The 21,517-nt window shown below is 46.0% G+C and overlaps 1 protein-coding gene across 4 annotated transcripts in view; it reads left to right on the forward strand.

The window, feature by feature from the left end:
* The window catches only part of CCDC30 (coiled-coil domain containing 30), a 137,857-nt gene that overhangs the window by 26,705 nt on the left and 89,635 nt on the right, over positions 1 to 21,517 (forward strand). For 3 of the 4 annotated variants that reach the window (XM_073316525.1, XM_073316528.1, XM_073316526.1), the window contains exons 4-6: positions 14,865 to 15,055; positions 18,449 to 18,553; positions 21,042 to 21,195. The exons of the other annotated variant lie outside the window; for it this stretch is intronic. In XM_073316525.1, the coding sequence (XP_073172626.1) occupies positions 14,865 to 15,055; positions 18,449 to 18,553; positions 21,042 to 21,195 (450 nt within the window). The remainder of the gene's footprint in view (positions 1 to 14,864; positions 15,056 to 18,448; positions 18,554 to 21,041; positions 21,196 to 21,517) is intronic. 4 annotated transcript variants of the gene reach the window in all.

The raw sequence follows: 21,517 nt of genomic DNA on the forward strand, positions 1-21,517 counted from the left end.
ACAGAAACTGCTACTGGGGGAGGAAGAGTTTATAATTTCTTGGGAATCTGTAGCGTTAGCATTGTCATATTTCTTAGATGTGCATCTAGAACATGCGGCCAGGTGTATTTTAAACAGCAAAATAAATAAAAAAGCATTTTGCTGCACTTAGTGCAGAAAAATGGCAAGACAGCCACATTTGGCCGTAGTATATTCATTGTACAATCTGCAATTTAAAATCAAGGGAGGAGACAAACAGGAAACCGCAGGGTGTTTTCCATCGATGGGGTAGATAGACCAGGCAGCAGAATGTGGAGTGGAAACATGCAGTTGATTTGGCCTTCAGGCGTAGGATGAAATTGTTATACTGGATTGTATCCAGACTGAGTTTATGGAGCTCTGTGTCAAATGCCACTTACCAAAAGAAAAATAATCAAACAAAATAGGAGGTTGCCTTAGCTTTTCCTGCTCCTTTACAGGAGGCCCTTGCTAAGACTTGCCTTTGAGAATTGTACCTCCCTGGGGTGAGACAAAGACCATTTAAAGAGATATGACCAGTGGAGCTGCATACATGACCTACTGCAGATCTAAAGGCTTAGTGTGACAGTATGTAAGAGCCACAGCCACTCTCAATTCCTGTCCTACTGCCATGCTCCGAGTGTCTCACTCATTTTCTATCCTGAACTGGAAATAGGAAGCAAATTTTGAAGTGAGGATGAATAACAACCAGAACACAAATGGTAAATTCTCCATCCTATAGAGTCTTTAAATCCGGATGTTGGTGTTTGTTTACAAAGATCTGCGCAAGCCCACCCACACATTACTGGATTCAGTGCAAGAATCCCTGGGTGGAATTCTCTGGCCTGTCCTAGCAGATGGTGAGACTAGATTGTAGCTTCCGGCCAGGCACTCAAATGTATGAATTTTTCCCCCTCTGCTGCAAAGCCAAAGCAAACTGCCCTTTTTGAAGGCTTCCTTTCAATGGATTTTGTTTTTGATGCCAAACCTAGGCACAATGCAAAATAGAACTCAAAACAAGCAGTACACCTATACTTTTGTTTCTAGAGAGACTAATCTATTTCAAGAGTGAAGCTGAGTGCAGGCTGAGTTGAGCAAGTGAAACTTGTGGTCGGATTGCACTTTTAACTGGGTGGTCATAGGGGCACTGATGGAATTGCTTCACTCCAAATACCACAGCCAGAAGCTCCTTTTCCATTTGGGCATTACCCCTGTTCAATCTCTGAAGGTCTCTGCTGAGATAACTGACCAGCTGCTCCTGCAAAAGAAATACAGCCAATCCTTTCTCTGATGCATCCCATTGGAGAATCAGTGGCTCTCCTGATTGATAGTACTTCACAACAGGGGCATCTGTTATCATTTGTTTCAGTATGTCAAATGTTTGCTGTTGGGAACCTGCCTAGTCCCACTCAACATCCTGCTTTGAGAGTCAATGTATGGGTTCACTGGAGCCAGGTGTGAACAGAAAACCTATCATTCCTATGAAGAGCTGTATACTTTTTGATCCACTGAAGCTGGCATGTCTCTGACTGCTTTGATCTTGTTGGGATTTGTATTCAGTCCCGCCGCGGTGAGCAAAGTCCAATGTATGTCATGGCATGCTGTTTGAGTTTTATGATCTTGTCCCTGCATTGCAGTAGAGAAGCTTGTAGCTTTCTGTCATGGTCTTTTTCAGCTTCTTTATCATTACTCCCTTTACCTAGAGTGAGGATATCTGCAATTATTTTCACCCCAAGCAGCCCTTCTAGCGTTTGGGTGAGATGATCTAGTCTGACCTCCTGTATAACACAGGCCATAAAACTTCTCCAGAATTATTTCTAGGGCAGCTTTTAGAACAACATGCAATCTTGATTTTAAAATTGTCAGTGATGGAGGATCCACCACAATCATTGGTAAATTGTTCCAGTGGTTAATTACTCTCACCGTTAAAAATGTACACCTTATTTCCCAGCTGAATTTGTGTAGCTTCAGCTTCTAGATGTACATGATACTTTCCCTACTAGACCGAAGAGCCCATTATTAAATATTTATGAACTTTAGTAATGTCACCTCTTAACCTTCTCCTTGGTAAGCTAAATAGATAGACCCAAAGAGCTTAAAGAGAAGGAGTACTAGTGGCACCTTAGAAACTAACTAATTTATTTGAGCATAAGCTTTCATGAGCTACAGCTCACTTCATCGGATGCATTCAGTGGAAAATACAATGAGGAGATTTATATACACACAGAACATGAAAAAATGAGTGTTTATCATGCACACTGTAAGGAGAGTGATCACTTAAGATGAGCTATTACCAGCAGGAGAGCGGGGGGGGGGGAAGCGGGGGAGAACCTTTTTTAGTGATAATCAAGGTGGGCCATTTCCAGCAGTTAACAAGAACGTCTGAGGAGCAGTGGGGGTGGGGAAATAAACATGGGGAAATAGTTTTACTTTGTGTAATGACACATCCACTCCCAGTCTCTATTCAAGCCTAAGTTAATTGTATCCAGTTTGCAAATTAATTCCAATTCAGCAGTCTCTCATTGGAGTCTGTTTTTGAAGTCTTTTTGTTGTAATATTGTGGCCTTTAGGTCTGTAATTGAGTGACCAGAGAGATTGAAGTGTTCTCCAACTGGTTTATGAATGTTATAATTCTTAACATCTGATTTGTGTCCATTTATTCTTTTACATAGAGACTGTCCAGTTTGACCAATGTACATGGCAGAGGGGCATTGCTGGCACATGATGGCATAGATCACATTGGTAGATGTGCAGGTGAACGAGCCTCTGATAGTGTGGCTGATGTGATTAGGCCCTATGATGATGTCCCCTGAATAGATATGTGGACACAGTTGGCAACAAGCTTTGTTGCAAGCATAGGTTCCTGGGTTAGTGGTTCTGTTGTGTGGTTGCTAGTGAGTATTTGCTTCAGGTTGGGGGGCGGTCTGTAGGCAAGGACTGGCCTGTCTCCCAAGATTTGTGAGAGTGTTGGGTCATCCTTCAGGATAGATTGTAGATCCTTAATAATGCGTTGGAGGGGTTTTAGTTGGGGGCTGAAGGTGACGGCTAGTGGTGTTCTGTTATTTTCTTTGTTAGGCCTGTCCTGTAGTAGGTGACTTCTGGGAACTCTTCTGGCTCTATCAATCTGTTTCTTCACTTCCGCAGGTGGGTATTGTAGTTGTAAGAACGCTTGATAGAGATCTTGTAGGTGTTTGTCTCTGTCTGAGGGGTTGGAGGAAATGCGGTTGTATCGTAGAGCGTGGCTGTAGATGTTGGATCGTGTGGTGTGGTCTGGGTGAAAGCTGGAGGCATGTAGGTAGGAATAGCAGTCAGTAGGTTTCCGTATAGGGTGGTGTTTATGTGACCATCGCTTATTATCACTGTAGTGTCCAGGAAGTGGATCTCTTGCGTGGACTGGTCTAGGCTGAGGTTGATGGTGGTATGGAAATTGTTGAAATCATGGTGGAATTCCTCAAGGGCTTCTTTTCCATGGGTCCAGATGATGAAGATGTCATCAATATAGCGCAAGTAGAGTAGGGGCGTTAGGGAACGAGAGCTGAGGAGGCATTGTTCTAAGTCCGCCATAAAAATGTTGGCATACTGTGGGGCCATGCGGATACCCACAGCAGTGCCGCTGATTTGAAGATATACATTGTCCCCAAATGTGAAATAGTTATGGGTAAGGACAAAGTCACAAAGTTCAGCCACCAGGTTTGCTGTGACATTATCGGGGATACTGTTCTTGACGGCTTGTAGTCCATCTTTGTGTGGAGTGTTGGTGTAGAGGGCTTCTACATCCATAGTGGCCAGGATGGTGTATTCAGGAAGATCACCGATGGACTGTAGTTGGGGGAGGGATAGCTCAGTGGTTTGAGCATTGGCCTGCTAAACCCAGGGTTGTGAGTTCAATCCTTGAGGAGTCCATTTAGGGATCTGGGGCAAAAATTGGGATTGGTCCTGCTTTGAGCAGGGGGTTGGACTAGATGACCTTCTGAGGTCCCTTCCAACCCTGACATCCTATGATTCTATGATTCCTCAGGAAGTCAGTGGTTTCTCGAAGATAGCTGGGAGTGCTGGTAGCATAGGGCCTGAGGAGGGAGTCTACATAGCCAGACAATCCTGCTGTCAGGGTGCCAATGCCTGAGATGATGGGGCATCCAGGATTTCCAGGTTTATGGATCTTGGGTAGCAGATAGAATGCCTCCAGTCGGGGTTCCAGGGGTGTGTCTGTACAGATTTGTTCTTGTGCTTTTTCAGGGAGTTTCTTGAGCAAATGCTGTAGTTTCTCTTGGTAACTCTCAGTGGGATCAGAGGCTTGTAGAAAGTGGTGTTGGAGAGCTGCCAAGCAGCTTCTTGTTCATAGTCCGACCTATTCATGATGATAACAGCACCTCCTTTGTCAGCCTTTTTGATTATGATGTCAGAGTTGTTTCTGAGGCTGTGGATGGCATTGTGTTCTGCACGGCTGAGGTTATGGGGCAAGTGATGCTGCTTTTCCACAATTTCAGCCCGTGCACGTCGGTGGAAGCACTCTATGTAGAAGTCCAGTCTGTTGTTTCGACCTTCAGGAGGAGTCCATCTAGAATCCTTGTTTTTGTAGTGTTGGTAGGAAGGTCTCTGTGGATTAATATGTTGTTCAGAGGTGTGTTGGAAATATTCCTTGAGTCAGAGACGTCAAAAATAGAATTCTAGGTCACCACAGAACTGTATCATGTTCGTGCAAATCTGTACAGACACACCCCTGGAACCCCGACCGGAGGCATTCTGTCTGCTACCCAAGATCCATAAGCCTGGAAATCCTGGACGCCCCATTCTCTCAGGCATTGGCACCCTGACAGCAGGATTGTCTGGCTATGTAGACTCCCTCCTCAGGCCCTACTCTACCAGCGCTCCCAGTTATCTTCGAGACACCACTGACTACCTGAGGAAACTACAATCCATCGGTGATCTTCCTGAATACACCATCCTGGCCACATCACACATACCACACAACAGAACCACTAACCCAGGAACCTATCCTTGCAACAAAACCTGTTGCCAACTATGCCCACATATCTATTCAGGGGACACCATCACAGAGCCTAATCACATCAGCCACACTGTCAGAGGCTCGTTCACCTGCACATCCACCAATGTGATATATGCCATCATGTGCCAGCAATGCCCCTCTGCCATGTACATTGGTCAAACTGGACAGTCTCTACGTAAAAGAATAAATGGACACAAATCAGATGTCAAGAATTATAGCATTCATAAACCAGTTGGAGAACACTTCAATCTCTCTGGTCACGCAATTACAGACATGAAGGTCGCTATCTTACAACAGAAAAACTTCAGATCCAGACTCCAGCAAGAAACTGCTGAATTGGAATTCATTTGCAAATTGGATACTATTAATTTAGGCTTAAATAGAGACTGGGAGTGGCTAAGGCATTATGCAAGGTAGCCTATTTCCCCTTGTTTTTTCCTACCCCTCCGCCCCCCCCCCCCCCAGACGTTCTGGTTAAACTTGGATTTATGCTGGAAGTGGCCCACCTTGATTATCATACACATTGTAAGGAGAGTGGTCAGTTTGGATGAGCTATTACCAGCAGGGGAGTGAGTTTGTGTGTTTGCGTGGGGGGGGGGTGAGAAAATCTGGATTTGCTGGAAATGGCCAACCTTGATTATCATGCACATTGTAGGGAGAGTGGTCACTTTGGATGAGCTATTACCAGCAGGAGAGTGAGTTTGTGTGTTTGCGTGGGGGGGTGGGTGAGAAAATCTGGATTTGCTGGAAATGGCCAACCTTGATTATCATGCACATTGTAGGGAGAGTGGTCACTTTGGATGAGCTATTACCAGCAGGAGAGTGAGTTTGTGTGTGTATGGGGGTGGGGGGGTGAGAAAACCTGGATTTGTGCTGGAAATGGCCAACCTTGATTATCATACACATTGTAAGGAGAGTTATCACTTTAGATAAGCTATTACCAGCAGGAGAGTGGGATGGGAGGAGGTATTGTTTCATGGTCTCTGTGTATATAATGTCTTCTGCAGTTTCCACAGTATGCATCTGATGAAGTGAGCTGTAGCTCACGAAAGCTTATGCTCAAATAAATTGGTTAGTCTCTAAGGTGCCACAAGTACTCCTTTTCTTTTTGTGAATACAGACTAACACGGCTGTTACTCTGAAACCTGTAATTACAGACCAGTAAGTCTAATGTCAGTACCGGGCAAATTATTTGAAACAATAGTAAAGAATAAAATTGTCAGACACATAAATTGTTGCGCAAAAGTCAACACGGTTTCTGTAAAGGGAGATTGTGTTTTACTAATCTATTAGAGTTCTCTGAGCGGGTCAACAAACATGTGGACGAGGGGGATCCAGTGGACATAGTGTCCTTAGATTTCCAGAAAGCCTTTGACAAGGTCCCTCACCAAAGGCTCTTAAGTAAATTAAGTTGTCATGGGATAAGAGGGAAGATCCTTTTATGGATTGAGAACTGGTTAAAAGACAGGGAACAAAGGGTGGGAATAAATGGTAAATTTTCAGAATGGAGAGGATAACTAGTGATGTTCCCCAAGGGTCAGTCCTAGGACCAATCCTATTCAACCTGTTCATAAATGATCTGGAGAAAGGGGTAAACAGCAAGGTGGCAAAGTTTGCAGATGATACTAAACTGCTCAAGATAGTTAAGACCAAAGAAGACTGTGAAGAACTTCAAAAACGTATCTCAAAACTAAGTGATTGAGCAACAAAATGGCAAATGAAATTTAATGTGGATAAATGTAAACTAATGCACATTGGAAAAAATAACCCCAACTGTACATACAGTATGATGGGGGCTAATTTCGCTACAACTAATCAGGAGAAAGATCTTGGAGTCATTGTGGATAGTTCTTTGAAGACGTCCATGCAGTGTGCAGCGGCAGTCAAAAAAGCAAACGGGATGTTAGGAATCATTAAAAAAGGAGTAAGACAGAGAATATCTTATTGCCCTTATATAAATCCATGGTACGCCCACATCTTGAATAGTGTGTACAGATGTGGTCCCCTCGTCTCAAAAAAGATATACTGGCATTAGAAAAGGTTCAGAAAAGGGCAACTAAAATGATTGGGGGTTTGGAACGGGTCCCATATGAGGAGAGATTAAAGAGGCTAGGACTTTTCAGCTTGGAAAAGAGCAGACTTGGCCCTGGTCTACACTAGGACTTTAGGTCAAATTTAGCAGTGTTAAATCAATATAAACCTGCACCCGTCCACACGATGAAGCCCTTTATTTCGACTTAAAGGGCTCTTAAAATTGATTTCCTTACTCCACCCCGACAAGTGGATTAGCGCTTAAATCAGCCTTGCTGGGTCAAATTTGGGGTACTGTGGACACAATGCGACGGTATTGGCCTCCGGGAGCTATCTCAGAGTGCTCCATTGTGACCGCTCTGGACAGCACTCTCAACTCAGATGCACTGGCCAGGTAGACAGGAAAAGAACCACGAACTTTTGAAACTCATTTCCTGTTTGGCCAGCGTGGCAAGCTGCAGGTGACCATGCAGAGCTCATCAGCAGAGGTGACCATGATGGAGTCCCAGAATCGCAAAAGAGCTCCAGCATGGACTGAACGGGAGGTACGGGATCTGATCGCTGTATGGGGAGAGGAATCCGTGCTATCAGAACTCCGTTCCAGTTTTCGAAATGCCAAAACCTTTGTCAAAATCTCCCAGGGCATGAAGGACAGAGGCCATAACAGGGACTCGAAGCAGTGCTGCATGAAACTTAAGGAGCTGAGGCAAGCCTACCAGAAAACCAGAGAGACGAACGGCCGCTCCGGGTCAGAGCCCCAAACATGCCGCTTCTATGATGAACTGCATGCCATTTTAGGGGGTTCAGCCACCACTACCCCAGCCGTGTTGTTTGACTCCTTCAATGGAGATGGAGGCAACATAGAAGCAGGTTTTGGGGACGAAGAAGATGATGATGATGAGGTTGTAGATAGCTCACAGCAAGCAAGCGGAGAAACCGGTTTTCCCGACAGCCAGGAACTGTTTCTCACCCTGGACCTGGAGCCAGTACCCCCCGAACCCACCCAAGGCTGCCTCCTGGACCCGGCAGGCGGAGAAGGGACCTCTGGTGAGTGTACCTTTTAAAATTCTATGCATGGTTTAAAAGCAAGCATGTGAAAGGAAAGGAGTACTTGTGGCACCTTAGAGACTAACCAATTTATTTGAGCATTTGCCCTGGCATTCGCGGCTCTCCTGGATGTACTCCCAAAGCCTTTGCAAAAGGTTTCTGGGGAGGGCAGCCTTATTGTGTCCTCCATGGTAGGACACTACCACTCCAGGCCAGTAACACGTACTCGGGAATCATTGTACAACAAAGCATTGCAGTGTATGTTTGATGGCGTTCAAACAACATCCGTTCTTTATCTCTCTGTGTTATCCTCAGGAGAGTGAGATATCATTCATGGTCACCAGGATGAAATAGGGTGCTTTTCTTCAGGGGACACTCAGAGGAGACCGTTCCTGCAGGGCTGTTTGCCTATGGCTGAACAGAAATGTTCCCCGCTGTTAGCTATGGGGAGGGGGGAGGGTTGAGGGGGTAGCCAAGTGGTGGGGGGAGGCAAAATGCGACCTTGTAACGAAAGCATATGTGCTATGTATGTAATGTTAACAGCAAGGTTTACCCTGAAAGAGTGTAGCCACTGTTTTATAAAATGTGTCTTTTTAAATACCGCTGTCCTTTTTTTTTCTCCACCAGCTGCACGTGTTTCAATGTTCAGAGGATCTTCTCTTTCCCAGAGGCTAGTGAAGATTAGAAAGAAAAAAAAACGCACTCGTGATGAAATGTTCTCTGAGCTCATGCTGTCCTCCCACACTGACAGAGCACAGACGAATGCGTGGAGGCAAATAATGTCAGAGTGCAGGAAAGCACAAAATGACCGGGAGGAGAGGTGGCGGGCTGAAGACAGGGCTGAAGCTGAAAGGTGGCGGCAGCGTGATGAGAGGAGGCAGGATTCAATGCTGAGGCTGCTGGAGGATCAAACCAGTATGCTCCAGTGTATGGGTGAGCTGCAGCAAAGGCAGCTGGAGCACAGACTGCCACTACAGTCCCTGTGTAACCAACCGCCCTCCTCCCCAAGTTCCATAGCCTCCTCACCCAGACGCCCAAGAACGCGGTGGGGGGGGGGGGCCTCCGGCCAACCAGCCACTCCACCACAGAGGATTGCCCAAAAAACAGAAGGCTGGCATTCAATAAATTTTAAAGGTTAAAGTGCTGTGTGGCATTTTCCTTCCCTCCTCCACCACCCCTCCTTGGCTACCTTGGTAGTCATCCCCCTATTTGTGTCATGAATGAATAAAGAATGCATGAATGTGAAGCAACAATGACTTTATTGCCTCTGCAAGCGGTGATCGAAGGGAGGAGGGGAGGGCGGTTGGCTTACAGGGAAGTAGAGTGAACCAAGGGGCGGGGGGTTTCATCAAGGAGAAACAAACAGAACTTTCACACCGTAGCCTGGCCAGTCATGAAACTGGTTTTCAAAGCTTCTCTGATGTGTACCGCGCCCTCCTGTGCTCTTCTAACCACCCTGGTATCTGGCTGTGCGTAACCAGCAGCCAGGCGATTTACCTCAAACTCCCACCCCGCCATAAACGTCTCCCCCTTACTCTCACAGATATTGTGGAGCGCACAGCAAGCAGTAATAACAGTGGGAATATTGGTTTCGCTGAGGTCTAAGCGAGTCAGTAAATTGCGCCAGAGCGCTTTTAAACGTCCAAATGCACATTCTACCACCATTCTGCACTTGCTCAGCCTGTAGTTGAACAGCTCCTGACTACTGTCCAGGGTGCCTGTGTACGGCTTCATGAACCATGGCATTAAGGGGTAGGCTGGGTCCCCAAGGATAACTATCAGTATTTCAACATCCCCAACAGTTATTTTCTGGTCTGGGAATAAAGTCCCTTCCTGCAGCTTTTGAAACAGACCAGAGTTCCTGAAGATGCGAGTGTCATGTACCTTTCCCGGCCATCCCACGTTGATGTTGGTGAAACGTCCCTTGTGATCCACCAGAGCTCACAGCACTATTGAAAAGTACCCCTTGCGGTTTATGTACTCGCCGGCTTGGTGCTCCGGTGCCAAGACAGGAATATGGGTTCCGTCTATGGCCCCACCACAGTTAGGGAATCCCATTGCAGCAAAGCCATCCACTGTTACCTGCACATTTCCCAGGGTCACTACCCTTGATATCAGCAGATCTTTGATTGCGTGGGCTACTTGCATCACAGCAGCCCCCACAGTAGATTTGCCCACTCCAAATTGATTCCCAACTGACCGGTAGCTGTCTGGCGTTGCAAGCTTCCACAGGGCTATCGCCACTCGCTTCTCAGCTGTGAGGGCTGCTCTCATCTTGGTATTCATGCGCTTCAGGGCAGGGGAAAGCAAGTCACAAAGTTCCATGGAAGTGCCTTTACGCATGCAAAAGTTTCGCAGCCACTGGGAATCGTCCCAGACCTGCAACACTATGCGGTCCCACCAGTCTGTGCTTGTTTCCCAAGCCCAGAATCGGCGTTCCACAGCATGAACCTGCCCCATTAGCACCATGATGCATGCATTGGCAGGGCCCATGCTTTCAAAGAAATCTGTGTCCATGTCCTGATCACTCACGTGACCGCGCTGACGTCGCCTCCTCGCCCGGTATCGCTCTGCCAGGTTCTGGTGCTGCATATACTGCTGGATAATGCGTGTGGTGTTTAATGTGCTCCTAATTGCCAAAATGAGTTGAGCGGCCTCCATGCTTGCCTTGGTATGGCGTCCGCACAGAAAAAAGGCGTGGAACGGTTGTCTGCCATTGCTTTGACGGAGGGAGGGGCGACTGACGACACGGCTTACAGGGTTGGCTTCAGGGAGCTAAAATCAACAAAGGGGGTGGCTTTACATCAAGGAGTATTTCAGGCAGGACTTCACGGAGGGTTCCAATAAGAAATGGTGCACCTAAGCTATTGTTCTTATTGGAACAAGGAGGTTAGTCTGGCCTCTGATTGATACATGGCTAGATTTACCTTGCTGCACCTTCTCTGTGAGTGATTGCAGTGTGACCTAGAGGAATGAGTCCCCTAGACAGGGGGGGGAGGGGGAAGCAAATGAGTACAAAACAAATCTGGTCTATTTCTTGTTTTGATACACTCCATCTATCTTTTACATCTTTGGCTGGCAGCAGACGGTGCAGAAGGACTGCATGCCATCCACATCTCAGGGCTGCTCGGCAGAAGATGGTACAATACAACTGCTAGCCATCCTCATCTCTTGCCTGCCCGGCAGAAGATGATGCAATAGGATTGCTAGCAATCCATAACGCCTGCCTGCTCACCATAAGATGGTTCAATAGGACTGACTGCAGGACTAAAGAGAATGACTTGATCAAGTCACTCCAGATTTAGTCCCTGCGCCCATGTCTGTCCAGGTGCTCCTGATCGACCTCACACAGGTGACCAGGAGCACCTCGGATATGACGATGACGGCTACCAGTCCTATTGCACCATCTGCTGCCACAAGGCAATGGGTTGCTGCTACTGTGTAGCAATGCAGTACCACGTCTGCCAGCACCCAGGAGACATACGGTGACGGTTACCTGAGCGGGCTCCATGCTTGCCATGGTATGGCGTCTGCACAGGTAACTCAGGAAAAAAGGCACGAAACAATTGTCTGCCCTTGCTTTCACGGAGGGAGGGAGGGAACGGGGGCCTGACAATATGTACCCAGAACCACCCGCGACAATGTTTTAGCCCCATCAGGCATTGGGATCTCAACCCAGAATTCCAATGGGCAGTGGAGACTGCGGGAACTGTGGGATAGCTACCCACAGTGCAACACTCTGGAAGTTGACTCTAGCCTCGGTACTGTGGAAGCACTCTGCTGAGTTAATGCACTTAATGCACTTAGAGCATTTTCTGTGAGGACACACACACTCGAATATATAAAACCGATTTCTAAAAAAACGACTTCTATAAATTCGACCTAATTTCATAGTGTAGACATACCCTAAGGGGGGATATGATAGAGGTATATAAAATCATGTGTGGAGAAAAGGAATAAGGAAAAGTTATTTACTTGTTCCCATAATGTAACAACTAGGGACCACCAAATGAAATTAATGTGTAGCAGGTTTAAAACAAATAAAAGGAAGTTCTTCTTCACTCAGCGCACAGTCAACCTGTGGAACTCCTTGCCTGAGGAGGTTGTGAAGACTAGGACTATAACAGGGTTTAAAAGAGAACTTGATAAATTCATGGAAGTTAAGCCCATTAATGGCTATTAGCCAGGATGAGTAAGGAATGGTGTCCCTAGCCTCTGTTTGTCAGAGGGTGGAGATGGATGGCAGGAGAGAGATCACTAGATCACTACCTGTTAGGTTCACTCCCTCTGGAACACCTGGCATTGGCCACTGTCGGTAGACATGATACTGGGCTGGATGGACCTTTGGTCTGACCCAGTATGGCCATTCTTATGTTCTTCTGAGTCGCAGCACCACTCAGGCTTGGCTGGTCGCCTCTCTGTCATCATGGGCTGGGGGCAGGCAACCAGGCAAAGCCACTCACTCAAACTTGGCCTATGGTGTATGAATGTGGGGCGGGCAATGGGAGCGAGTGGAGCCGCTGGGATCAGGAGGAGCCATCCTAGCTCAGGAGAGAAGCAGAGCGCTGAGCTGAGGGGGCGCCGATGAGTGGCCAGGAAGGTCTTGGAGTGGGGAGCAAGTTGTTGGTGGCCTATGGGGTGAGTCAGGAATGTTGAGGGGCTGGGGACGAGCAGGGGATACTGGTGGTGGTGGGGTTGGGAGCTGGGATGTTGGGGGCTGTGGGCTCAGGGATTGGGGCTGTACGGTGAGTGGGCTGTATGTCAGCGTTGCTACGATGTGTATGGGGACTGTCAGGATACGTTGGGCCTGGTGGAGGGTTGTTGGGGTATCTGTGGGGTGCGAGGGGCATTCAGTGTGTGGGGCAAGGGCACTTTGCTGAGCAGCCTCAGTTAATGCTGTGCAGGGCTGGCAGCAGCTGGAGCAGAGCTAGTGTGGGGTTGCAGCACTGCTCAGGTTTGGGGCAGTCAGGCTAAATCTGAGTGATGGTGGGGGCCCCCAATTTCTGTAGTGCACAGTGCCCCAAAACTCTTTAGTCCAGCCCTGAGCAGCAGCATATGTGCCGTGCGCACTGATGTGTGCCAGATCTCAGATCGTTTGAACCAGCATTTTTTTTATGTGATGTTTGGTTTATTGAATATTCAGGTGGAGCTGGTAACACCACCTGTTACTGAGGTTGCCTGACACTTCGCATTATGAGGCTGTATTTTCAGTTGCTTATAACTTTGCCAAATGATCCATTTGGGCTAAAGTTTTCCATGCTTGGTGTCACCCTTGGGCAGAGCCTTTTAAAGGAAGTTTCCGCTAAAAGTGGCTGTTTCTGACAATGAGGTTAGGGAAAATACAGTGTTTACCTGTGTTAAAAATTCTTACAGCTGCTTTGCTGAGAAGCTATAACACCTCTGTGCTTTGGAACAGAGACTTACATTTGGCAGGGGGTCATCCAGGTGTCAGGGGCATGCCTTTTGCTGTCCCCATGAAAATTTGCCCAAATGTGGCCGAGGTATAAACCTCCAAAAAAATCTCAGTTTGCACACACACAGATTGTTAGAGTTCAGCAGCTAACTTCTCTCAAGAGTTTGTCTGCAATGAGCATGCTCCATTCCCTCACATCTGCTGTGTGTCACCAGATTGTGCACGCATCATCCCCATAGAGAGACTGAGCATTATGCATCCTGGGGGTGCAGGGGCTGAGCAGGAATTTCCCTGCAGTTGTTCCTACTGACAGGTCAGGGTTGCTGGCATCCAGACAGTACAGAAGAAGGGAAAGAAGCAACCACACTGGAATGTAGAGGGGTGAGAAACTGGAGCCGGCAGGGAAGAGAATGTTGAAGGAACTGGAGCAGGGAGACAAATGCGAACAGGAGGTGGTGGATAGGAGCAGAGGGAGAGGGGGACAGGGCTTGGAGCTGATGGATAGGGCAGAGGGGGAGGAAGACAGAATTGGGACAGAGGTGGGCTAGGAACCCAGGGGTAGAAGGGTCCATAACCATTAGAGAACACTCCCCTACCAAACCTGGAATTGAGCCCAGGAGTCCTCATCTCTACGTTCCTCTGTGGTCAACAAATAGGCATGAAACTCAATGGCAAAGTATAACTCATCCTCCTCTAGTGACTGGTCTACATAGAGGATAATAGCCTGACTTCTTAGACTGTGTATTAGTTCAAGTGGTAGAGGTCTATGCTGTGGATCTAACATGCTGAACCATGTTGAGGACCCAAGCTGGGGGTCAATATGGCTCCACATGATGGAATTTTTATTTATTTAAATTTGGAAATTACATACATAAAACCTACATTAAAAGAAGACCTGAAGAAGAACTCTGTGTAAACTCAAGAAGTTTGTCCTGCTCACCAACAGAAGTTGGTCCAATGAAAGGTATTACCTCACCCACCTTGTCTCTCTACTTTCAAAGAACACTATTAAAGTTGCAAAATCAAGCTCTCAAGAGTTAGGATAAACCAGAATTAAGGTCGTCCTTGCAACCTTAATTTGTTTGTCGATTACATGATCGCGTACTATTTTCCCCACAGGACCCCTGCCTCATTCAGTGCACTTGAGAACAATGGAAGCCGCTAGGAGCAAAGTACTTTTGAAAATCTAACCACACTTGTGAGTGCTGAACATGCTCAGCTCTGCATGTCAGTAGAGTGGGGGTTATTAGTACTTGAAGAGGTTAGGCACTCATTGGCGGTCATAGGCCGTGGGTGTCAGGCAGTTTTGAAAATCCAACCCCTAAGCATACACTAATGATTGCTCATTGCTCTCTCTGTTTCTTTCAGAAGCCCAGCTGAAGGAGGTAGAGGAAATGCTGGCACAGGAAGGCTTGTCCAAGATAGCTCACAGCAGTCCTAGCGAACAGATTGCTTATTTACTGGTAGAAAGAACTACGCTGTTGGAGAAACTAGAGATTGCAGATCAAAAGCTGGATTCACATAGCTACATAGACGGACTGTGTGCCGCACAACTTCAGGTATCAAACTCTTCAGTTGCTGATTATCCAATTAGCCCCTCCGAAGGGACAATTAAGGCTATTCTCAGGGTTGTTTTTTTTTAATTAAAAACATTTTTATCATTTATAAGAAGTCCCTGTATTCTTAAAGCTGAAGTCTGTTTCCATACTAATTTTTACTTATCCATGTTTGTACTTGCGTTGCTCCAGAGTTCTGGAATTGAATAATTAACAGCATTATTTTTTCTATAAAAAGAGAGAGTACTGAAGGCTTTGTTATGAAAAAGAAAACCTATAAGGCCCAGTTCGGAAGTCTTACTCAGGTAGTATTGGCTTCCCATTTACCCTGGTATTTCTGATGACTCCATGTGCAGGATTTCATGAGTCATACCTCCCTCAAAATTGTAAGATTAGCTTAAAAATCATGAGACTTTAAAAAGAATATACTGTGTTCTTTCTAGCTTTTGAGGAATTCTTCACAACCATGAAGGATAGAAAGTTTATTTAAAAAAAAACCAAAACCCACAAAAGCTAAGAGTCTCCCAATCACATGACTGCAGGAACTGGGGCTTTAAGTAAAACACTATGTATCATGAGACTAATATAACTCAGAGATCTGATAAACCTGTGCAAAAATGAGGACTGAGTAAGGACTTCCGGACTGGGTCCATAAAGGTCTTGGAATGGCAAGACTAAGGCTCTGTGATAGAGCTTATTTCCAAAGTCCTTCAAAGAAACAGGAGATGCTTTAGAAGAAAAAACTCTCCTAGAAAAGTTGTCTGGCTATGTATTTTAGCCCCACAGGCCCTCATACGTTTAGGCTGCTTATTCCAAAGCATGGTTCATAACAAAACCAGCATACCAAAGAGTATTGTTAGTCTGATGTACCATTTCAGCCATAATAGCCATTTCTAGGAGACTTGTTACAGGAGTGCTCTGTCTCTATATACAGGTAAATAGTTAGTGAACAGAAAAGGTGCCAGTACATAGTGCTCAAGAATATGGAGCATGGTTTCTGGGTTTTGTAGGACCAATAAAACTTCTTATTGTGTACTACAAAAGGTTTCTTCTGAGCACCTCCTTACAAGGCTGGCCTCATATATGCTTTTGGAGACCGACTGCCCCTGGAAATTGGGTGCCCCTGTCCTGTCCTTTGCCTTTGAGCTCTGGAGGGAACTTGTCTTGGTCCCAGCTTCCCACTGTCCACAAAGATGTGGCCTGCTGCTGTTAGGGAACTTGTGATATGGAATAGCCATAACTATAAGAGCCTCCTTTTGGGTCCTGAGTGTTCTGTCACAGGCTGTGTTGTTTCAATAATTGTGCTATTATTAAATTTGACCATAATCCTGTCATATTTTCAGTCTAAGTAGTAAAACGTAAAAGCAATAAAAATACACCTACTGCTTATGCAATCCAAAGTAGTCATTAGACAATTTCGTAAATACAACCCCAATCCTGAAAAGACTTAAGCACATGCATAGTGGAATATTCAAAACAGCTCAGCATTAGGCTTGAGAAAACCCCATCCCTAAGTCTTTTCAGGGTTAGAGCCTAAATCTTCAAGTCACAAAAGGCTCTGGTACCCCAAATAAAAACATCCAATGCCCACCTCACACACTATAAATAAATAGTCATTAATATTTTCAGATAAATACCAACCTGAGTTCACACTTAACAAATCCAGGTTATGGCTGATGTTTAGACACATAAGTCTCTTCCATTAGCATTAAGGGGGGAAGCTTCATTTATACAAAAGTTCTGGGTCATGAACCATTGCAGTCAGTGCTCTGCCAGCTGGTACAAATAATCACTACAAACTACAAAAACTACAAATCAATTATTCCCAATTAAAAATTCAGTTAGAAACCCCAAGATATTTTAAAAAGAGCCAACTGAGCTATAATAACCTTCTAATAAAATACTGAGTTTAATTACAACTTGTTCTTGGTCAATTAGCAGGTATAATCAGATAAACTCTGCAAAGAGGGCAGCCCTAACTGAGGAGTCAGCACTGAACAAGCGAGTTAATCAAAGGGAGGAAGAATGGAGAGAAAAGAATGTTAGAAAAGGATATTTTACACATATCTATGCAAAGTTTCCCATGCATCACTCAGGCAACAGCATTGTTGGTGTGCCCCAGGTGAGCAAAGGACAAGGGATCCTAGATCACAGAATATAGTCACTAGTATATTCTTTGGCCAAATGAAACAATCTCTTGTGAAAAAGAGCTACGGTAGCTAATGGCTAAAACTCCCACCAAGGATATACAACATATACAGTCCTCACTGACTCTGGTTAGTGAAGGACTGTACTTGAGTTTAGTCTGACACACTCCCTGTCTAACTCTAGTACAGACTTTCACACTTCTCATCCATTATAGTTATATGTGATGTCTGATAGGAATCTCTTAACTCTGGACAACTGAGTATGACAAACTTCTGATTATAATTTTGGGTTCAAAACTATTAATATATAAAGATTTTAATCTATACTTCTCCCATGGAGAGAGGTAGTAATTTTGTTGTAAATTTTGCGCAGCCAAAAAAATTAACAGTATGAATACAACTATTCATTTCAAAGGTCATCATAGTCGGATGAAGACTGTTTATTTCTGCTGCAGGATATTCAAAGTTGTCAAGATCTGATTTCCATGTTAAAAATATATCATCAGTATAATAAAACCACTGAAATATAGTCCAGCAAAATTTGTGTTTAAAAGGGATTAAGGCTGGGTAAGTGGAATATCCTCCCCGACAATGCAAACTTTTAAAAGCAAGGAAATGTCAAGTTCTGGAACACCTTTTAACGGTACTCTGACCACACAGCATGTTTCCATGGACAGACTCTGAAGTCTCACCAGGAATATCCTTATCAGGCTTCAGGTGTTAAGGAAATGCATTACACACTAGCACATTCCCCTCCCTTACAATAAAATGCAAAATATTAATTACAACCTTTGCAGCCTTATGTATGTTCACAGATTAAGTGTGCTGTGTGGTTTGTGTTTCTGGAGGAAGTATGAGGTTGTAATTAAGTTTTTGAGTGATGCAGACTGGCTGGAACATGGGGAGGTTATCCAGCTTTATTCAGCTAGAGTCAGTGAAGCATATTCAGTATCAGTATATTTCTTTGTGCAGAGCTGAGCCCATAGGATGTAAAAGGAAGAGGCCTGCCACATCACAAGTTTAAAAAAGGCAAAGAACCTGCAGAGTTCCCTATAAGCAGCAGAGTGCAACAGGCACGTGAGGGCTCTTTAAAGCAATTTGGGATCTATCTGGATTAAAGGCACTTTTGAAATATAAAACATGGTTACAACCCATGGTTAATTAAGATACATTAACATTTAAATGACAGCATATCAATATCCAGTGAAGATAATCAGCAAGCCTTTTCATGGTGTTGGCTTATTAATAGGTCTTTTCGTGTAAGGATAAGTTTGATCGTATCCACCAGACATTAGAAGATGAACTTCAGCAACAGCATGAATCCATGCACTATACTAAAGAGACAATGAATAAGGTAAAACATTTATGCAACCTTTTGCTTCTAATACAGTATGTAACTGTGATTCCACACAGAGAGATGTGACTTTGGGAAGTGAAGTGGATACAGGTCAACTGGATTGAGAACAGTTATAGATAGGGCCCTACCAAATTCACAGCCTTGAAAAATGCATCATGGACTGTGAAATCTGGTCTCTCCTGTGAAATCTGGTCTTTTGTGTGCTATACAGATTTTGCTGGGGAAACCAGTGTTTCTCAAATTGGGGGTCCTGACACAAAAGGGAGTTGCAGGGGAGTCACAAGCTTATTTTAGGGGGTTGCGGTTTTGCCACCCTTACTTCTGTGCTGACTTCAGAGCGGGGTGGCCGGAGAGCGGCAGCTGCAGGCTGGGAGCCCAGCTCTGAAGGCAGTGCAGAAGTAAGGATGGCATGGTATGATTCTGCCACTCTTACTTCTATGCTGCTGCCTGCAGAGCTGGGCGGCTGGAGAGTGGTGGCTGCTGACTGAGGGTCCAGCTCTGCCAGCAGCAGTGAGAAGTAAGGGTAGCAGTACCGCAACCTTGTGACCCCCCCTGGCAACTCCTTTTTGGGTCAGGACCCCTACAATTACAACACTGTGAAATTTCAGATTTAAATAGCTGAAATCGTGAAATTTATGATTTTTAAAATCCTATGACCATGAAATTGACCAAAATGGACCATGAATTTGGTAGAGCCCTAGTTATAAATAAATCACCTTTCCGCAAAAAGTCAGACTAGTGGGAAAGGTACCTGGCTCCTGAATAAAAAACATCCACAGTCCAGGAGCTGGTGCAGACAATAACAGGAGGAGGTTAGTATTAGCTAGCCGACCCAGTGCTACTGGAGCTAGCCTAGCAGGGGCAACTGCCTTAGAAGGAAGGGGTTGGTTCCAGCTAAAGACACATGGAAAGGACAAGGGAAAAGTGAAGAAACGTGATGGGGGAAGGGAGATCTGGGAAGAGACAGGGAGGAGGAGGAGGAGGAAAGCTGAGACGAGGCAGGGGAAGAGAGACAGGCAGAAAGCAGGAAGGGAAAGAAACAGAAATGGAAACAATACATGTGGAAGTTGAAAATCGTGTGGCGATAGAAGCAGTGAATGAAAGTGAAGTGGATGCAAAAGGGAAAAGGAAGTGCCCCAGTGGGAATTGTTTTGGAAAGTTTGAGCAAAAAGCACTTTCCTCCACTGTAAACATAAAAAGTGTCTTTTATTAAACAGCCTTGCAGCCCTCATTCAGGGCTTGGCTGCTCTCAGCTCTGCCCATTCTCCCCACCCCAAACAACCCAAAGACACTAAAAAGAATGCAAAATTGATTAACCATTGGAACAGACTACGAAGGGGAGTGGTGGATTCTCCATCTCTTGAAGTCTTCAGATCAAGACTGGATGCCCTGCTGGAAGCCCTGCTAGATCTAATGGTCCCTCCTGGGCCTAAAATCTATGAATCTAGGAGTGAAAATACAACTTGACTAACAGTTTCTCTCAAGGGAGAAAGTGCTTCTGTTCTTTTTATCCCACAGAGATTCACCTGGAAAACACCAATGCCTAAAATCAGCTGCCAGCCTGCAGCAATGACATACACACATAACATGTCAGCGTGCTTACGTAACTGGGGGTTGCTGGCAACTCCATGTACTGCCTCAGCAGCAGCTCCCACACGCCTGCTTCCTGCATATTTAGTGTGTCCCCACTTCCCAGGCACTAGTGCAGGGGTGGGCAAATTACAGGCCGTGGGCAGCGTTTGGCCCTTCAGACCTTTTAATTCGGCCCTCGAGCTCATGCCAGGGAGTGGGGTTGGGAACTTGCCCTGCTCCAGCACTCCAGCTGGGGAGTGGGGTTGGGGGCTTGCCCTGCTCCGCATGTGCCGTGGCATCACGTGGCTTCCAGAAGCAGCACAGTGTTCCCCCTCCGGCTCCTAAATGTAGGGGCAGCCAGGGAGCTCCGCACACTGCCCCTGCCCCAAGCGCCAGCTCTGCAGCTCCCATTGGCTGGACGAGGGACATGCCGCTGCTTCCAGCCCTGATCCCGCTCCCGCCCTCTGATCCCCTGGGTCCCAGCCTGGAGCACCCACCTGCACCCCAATCCCCTTGGTTCCATCCCCACCCCAGAGCCTGCACCTCCAGCCAGAGCCCTCACCTTCCTATCCCCCTGCCTCAACCCAGAGCCCCCTCCCGCACTCTGAATCCCTCATCCTCAGCCCGGAGCCCCCTGCCCCAGCCTAGAGCCCCTTCCCATACCCTGAACCCCTCATTTGTGGCCCCACCCCAGAACCCGCACCCCCAGCCCAGAGCCAACACCCCCTCCCACACCCCAACCCCTCATTTTGTGAGCATTCATGGCCTGCCATACAATTTCCATGCCCAGATGCGGCTCTCAGGCCAAAAAGTTTTCCCACCTCTGCACTAGTGCAAGCTGCTATGCTGCAGCTTGTTAGTGCAGACAAGGTATTCGGTTTACTTTGTCCTATGAGCATTGCTTCTGTTTCAGTCCCATAATGAAGAGCTGGAAAGAGAGAAAGTGTTACGAAATCGGGTTGAGCGAGACCTGGATGAGGCCACACGAAGGCTACAGATGGCTCACGAAGAGATCCGCCGGCTAACAGACGAACTGGATATGCTGAAAAAGGAGCAAAGCAAACTGGGTAAATTTGAGTGGCATGCGACTCAATTATTAGCCTGTACTAGGCCTGGTTTTCAGAGGTGCTGATCACTCGCATTGCTCACTCAACACCTCTAAAAATCAGGTTCTATTCTATGTAAACCTTGCCTGTCATTCTGAGAATAGTCATAGAAAGTCTCCTAGCCCCACTCTGTGCCATTTGTACACTACGAAATTAGGTCAAATTTATAGAAGTCGGTTTTGTAGAAAGCATTTTTATACAGTCGATTGTGTTTGTCCCCACATAAATGCTCTAAGTGCATTTAGTCGGTGGAGTGCATCCACAGTACCGTCGACTTCCGGAG

The sequence above is a fragment of the Lepidochelys kempii genome, chromosome 18 (assembly GCF_965140265.1).
Source record: "Lepidochelys kempii isolate rLepKem1 chromosome 18, rLepKem1.hap2, whole genome shotgun sequence".
NCBI classification, from domain to species: domain Eukaryota; kingdom Metazoa; phylum Chordata; order Testudines; family Cheloniidae; genus Lepidochelys; species Lepidochelys kempii.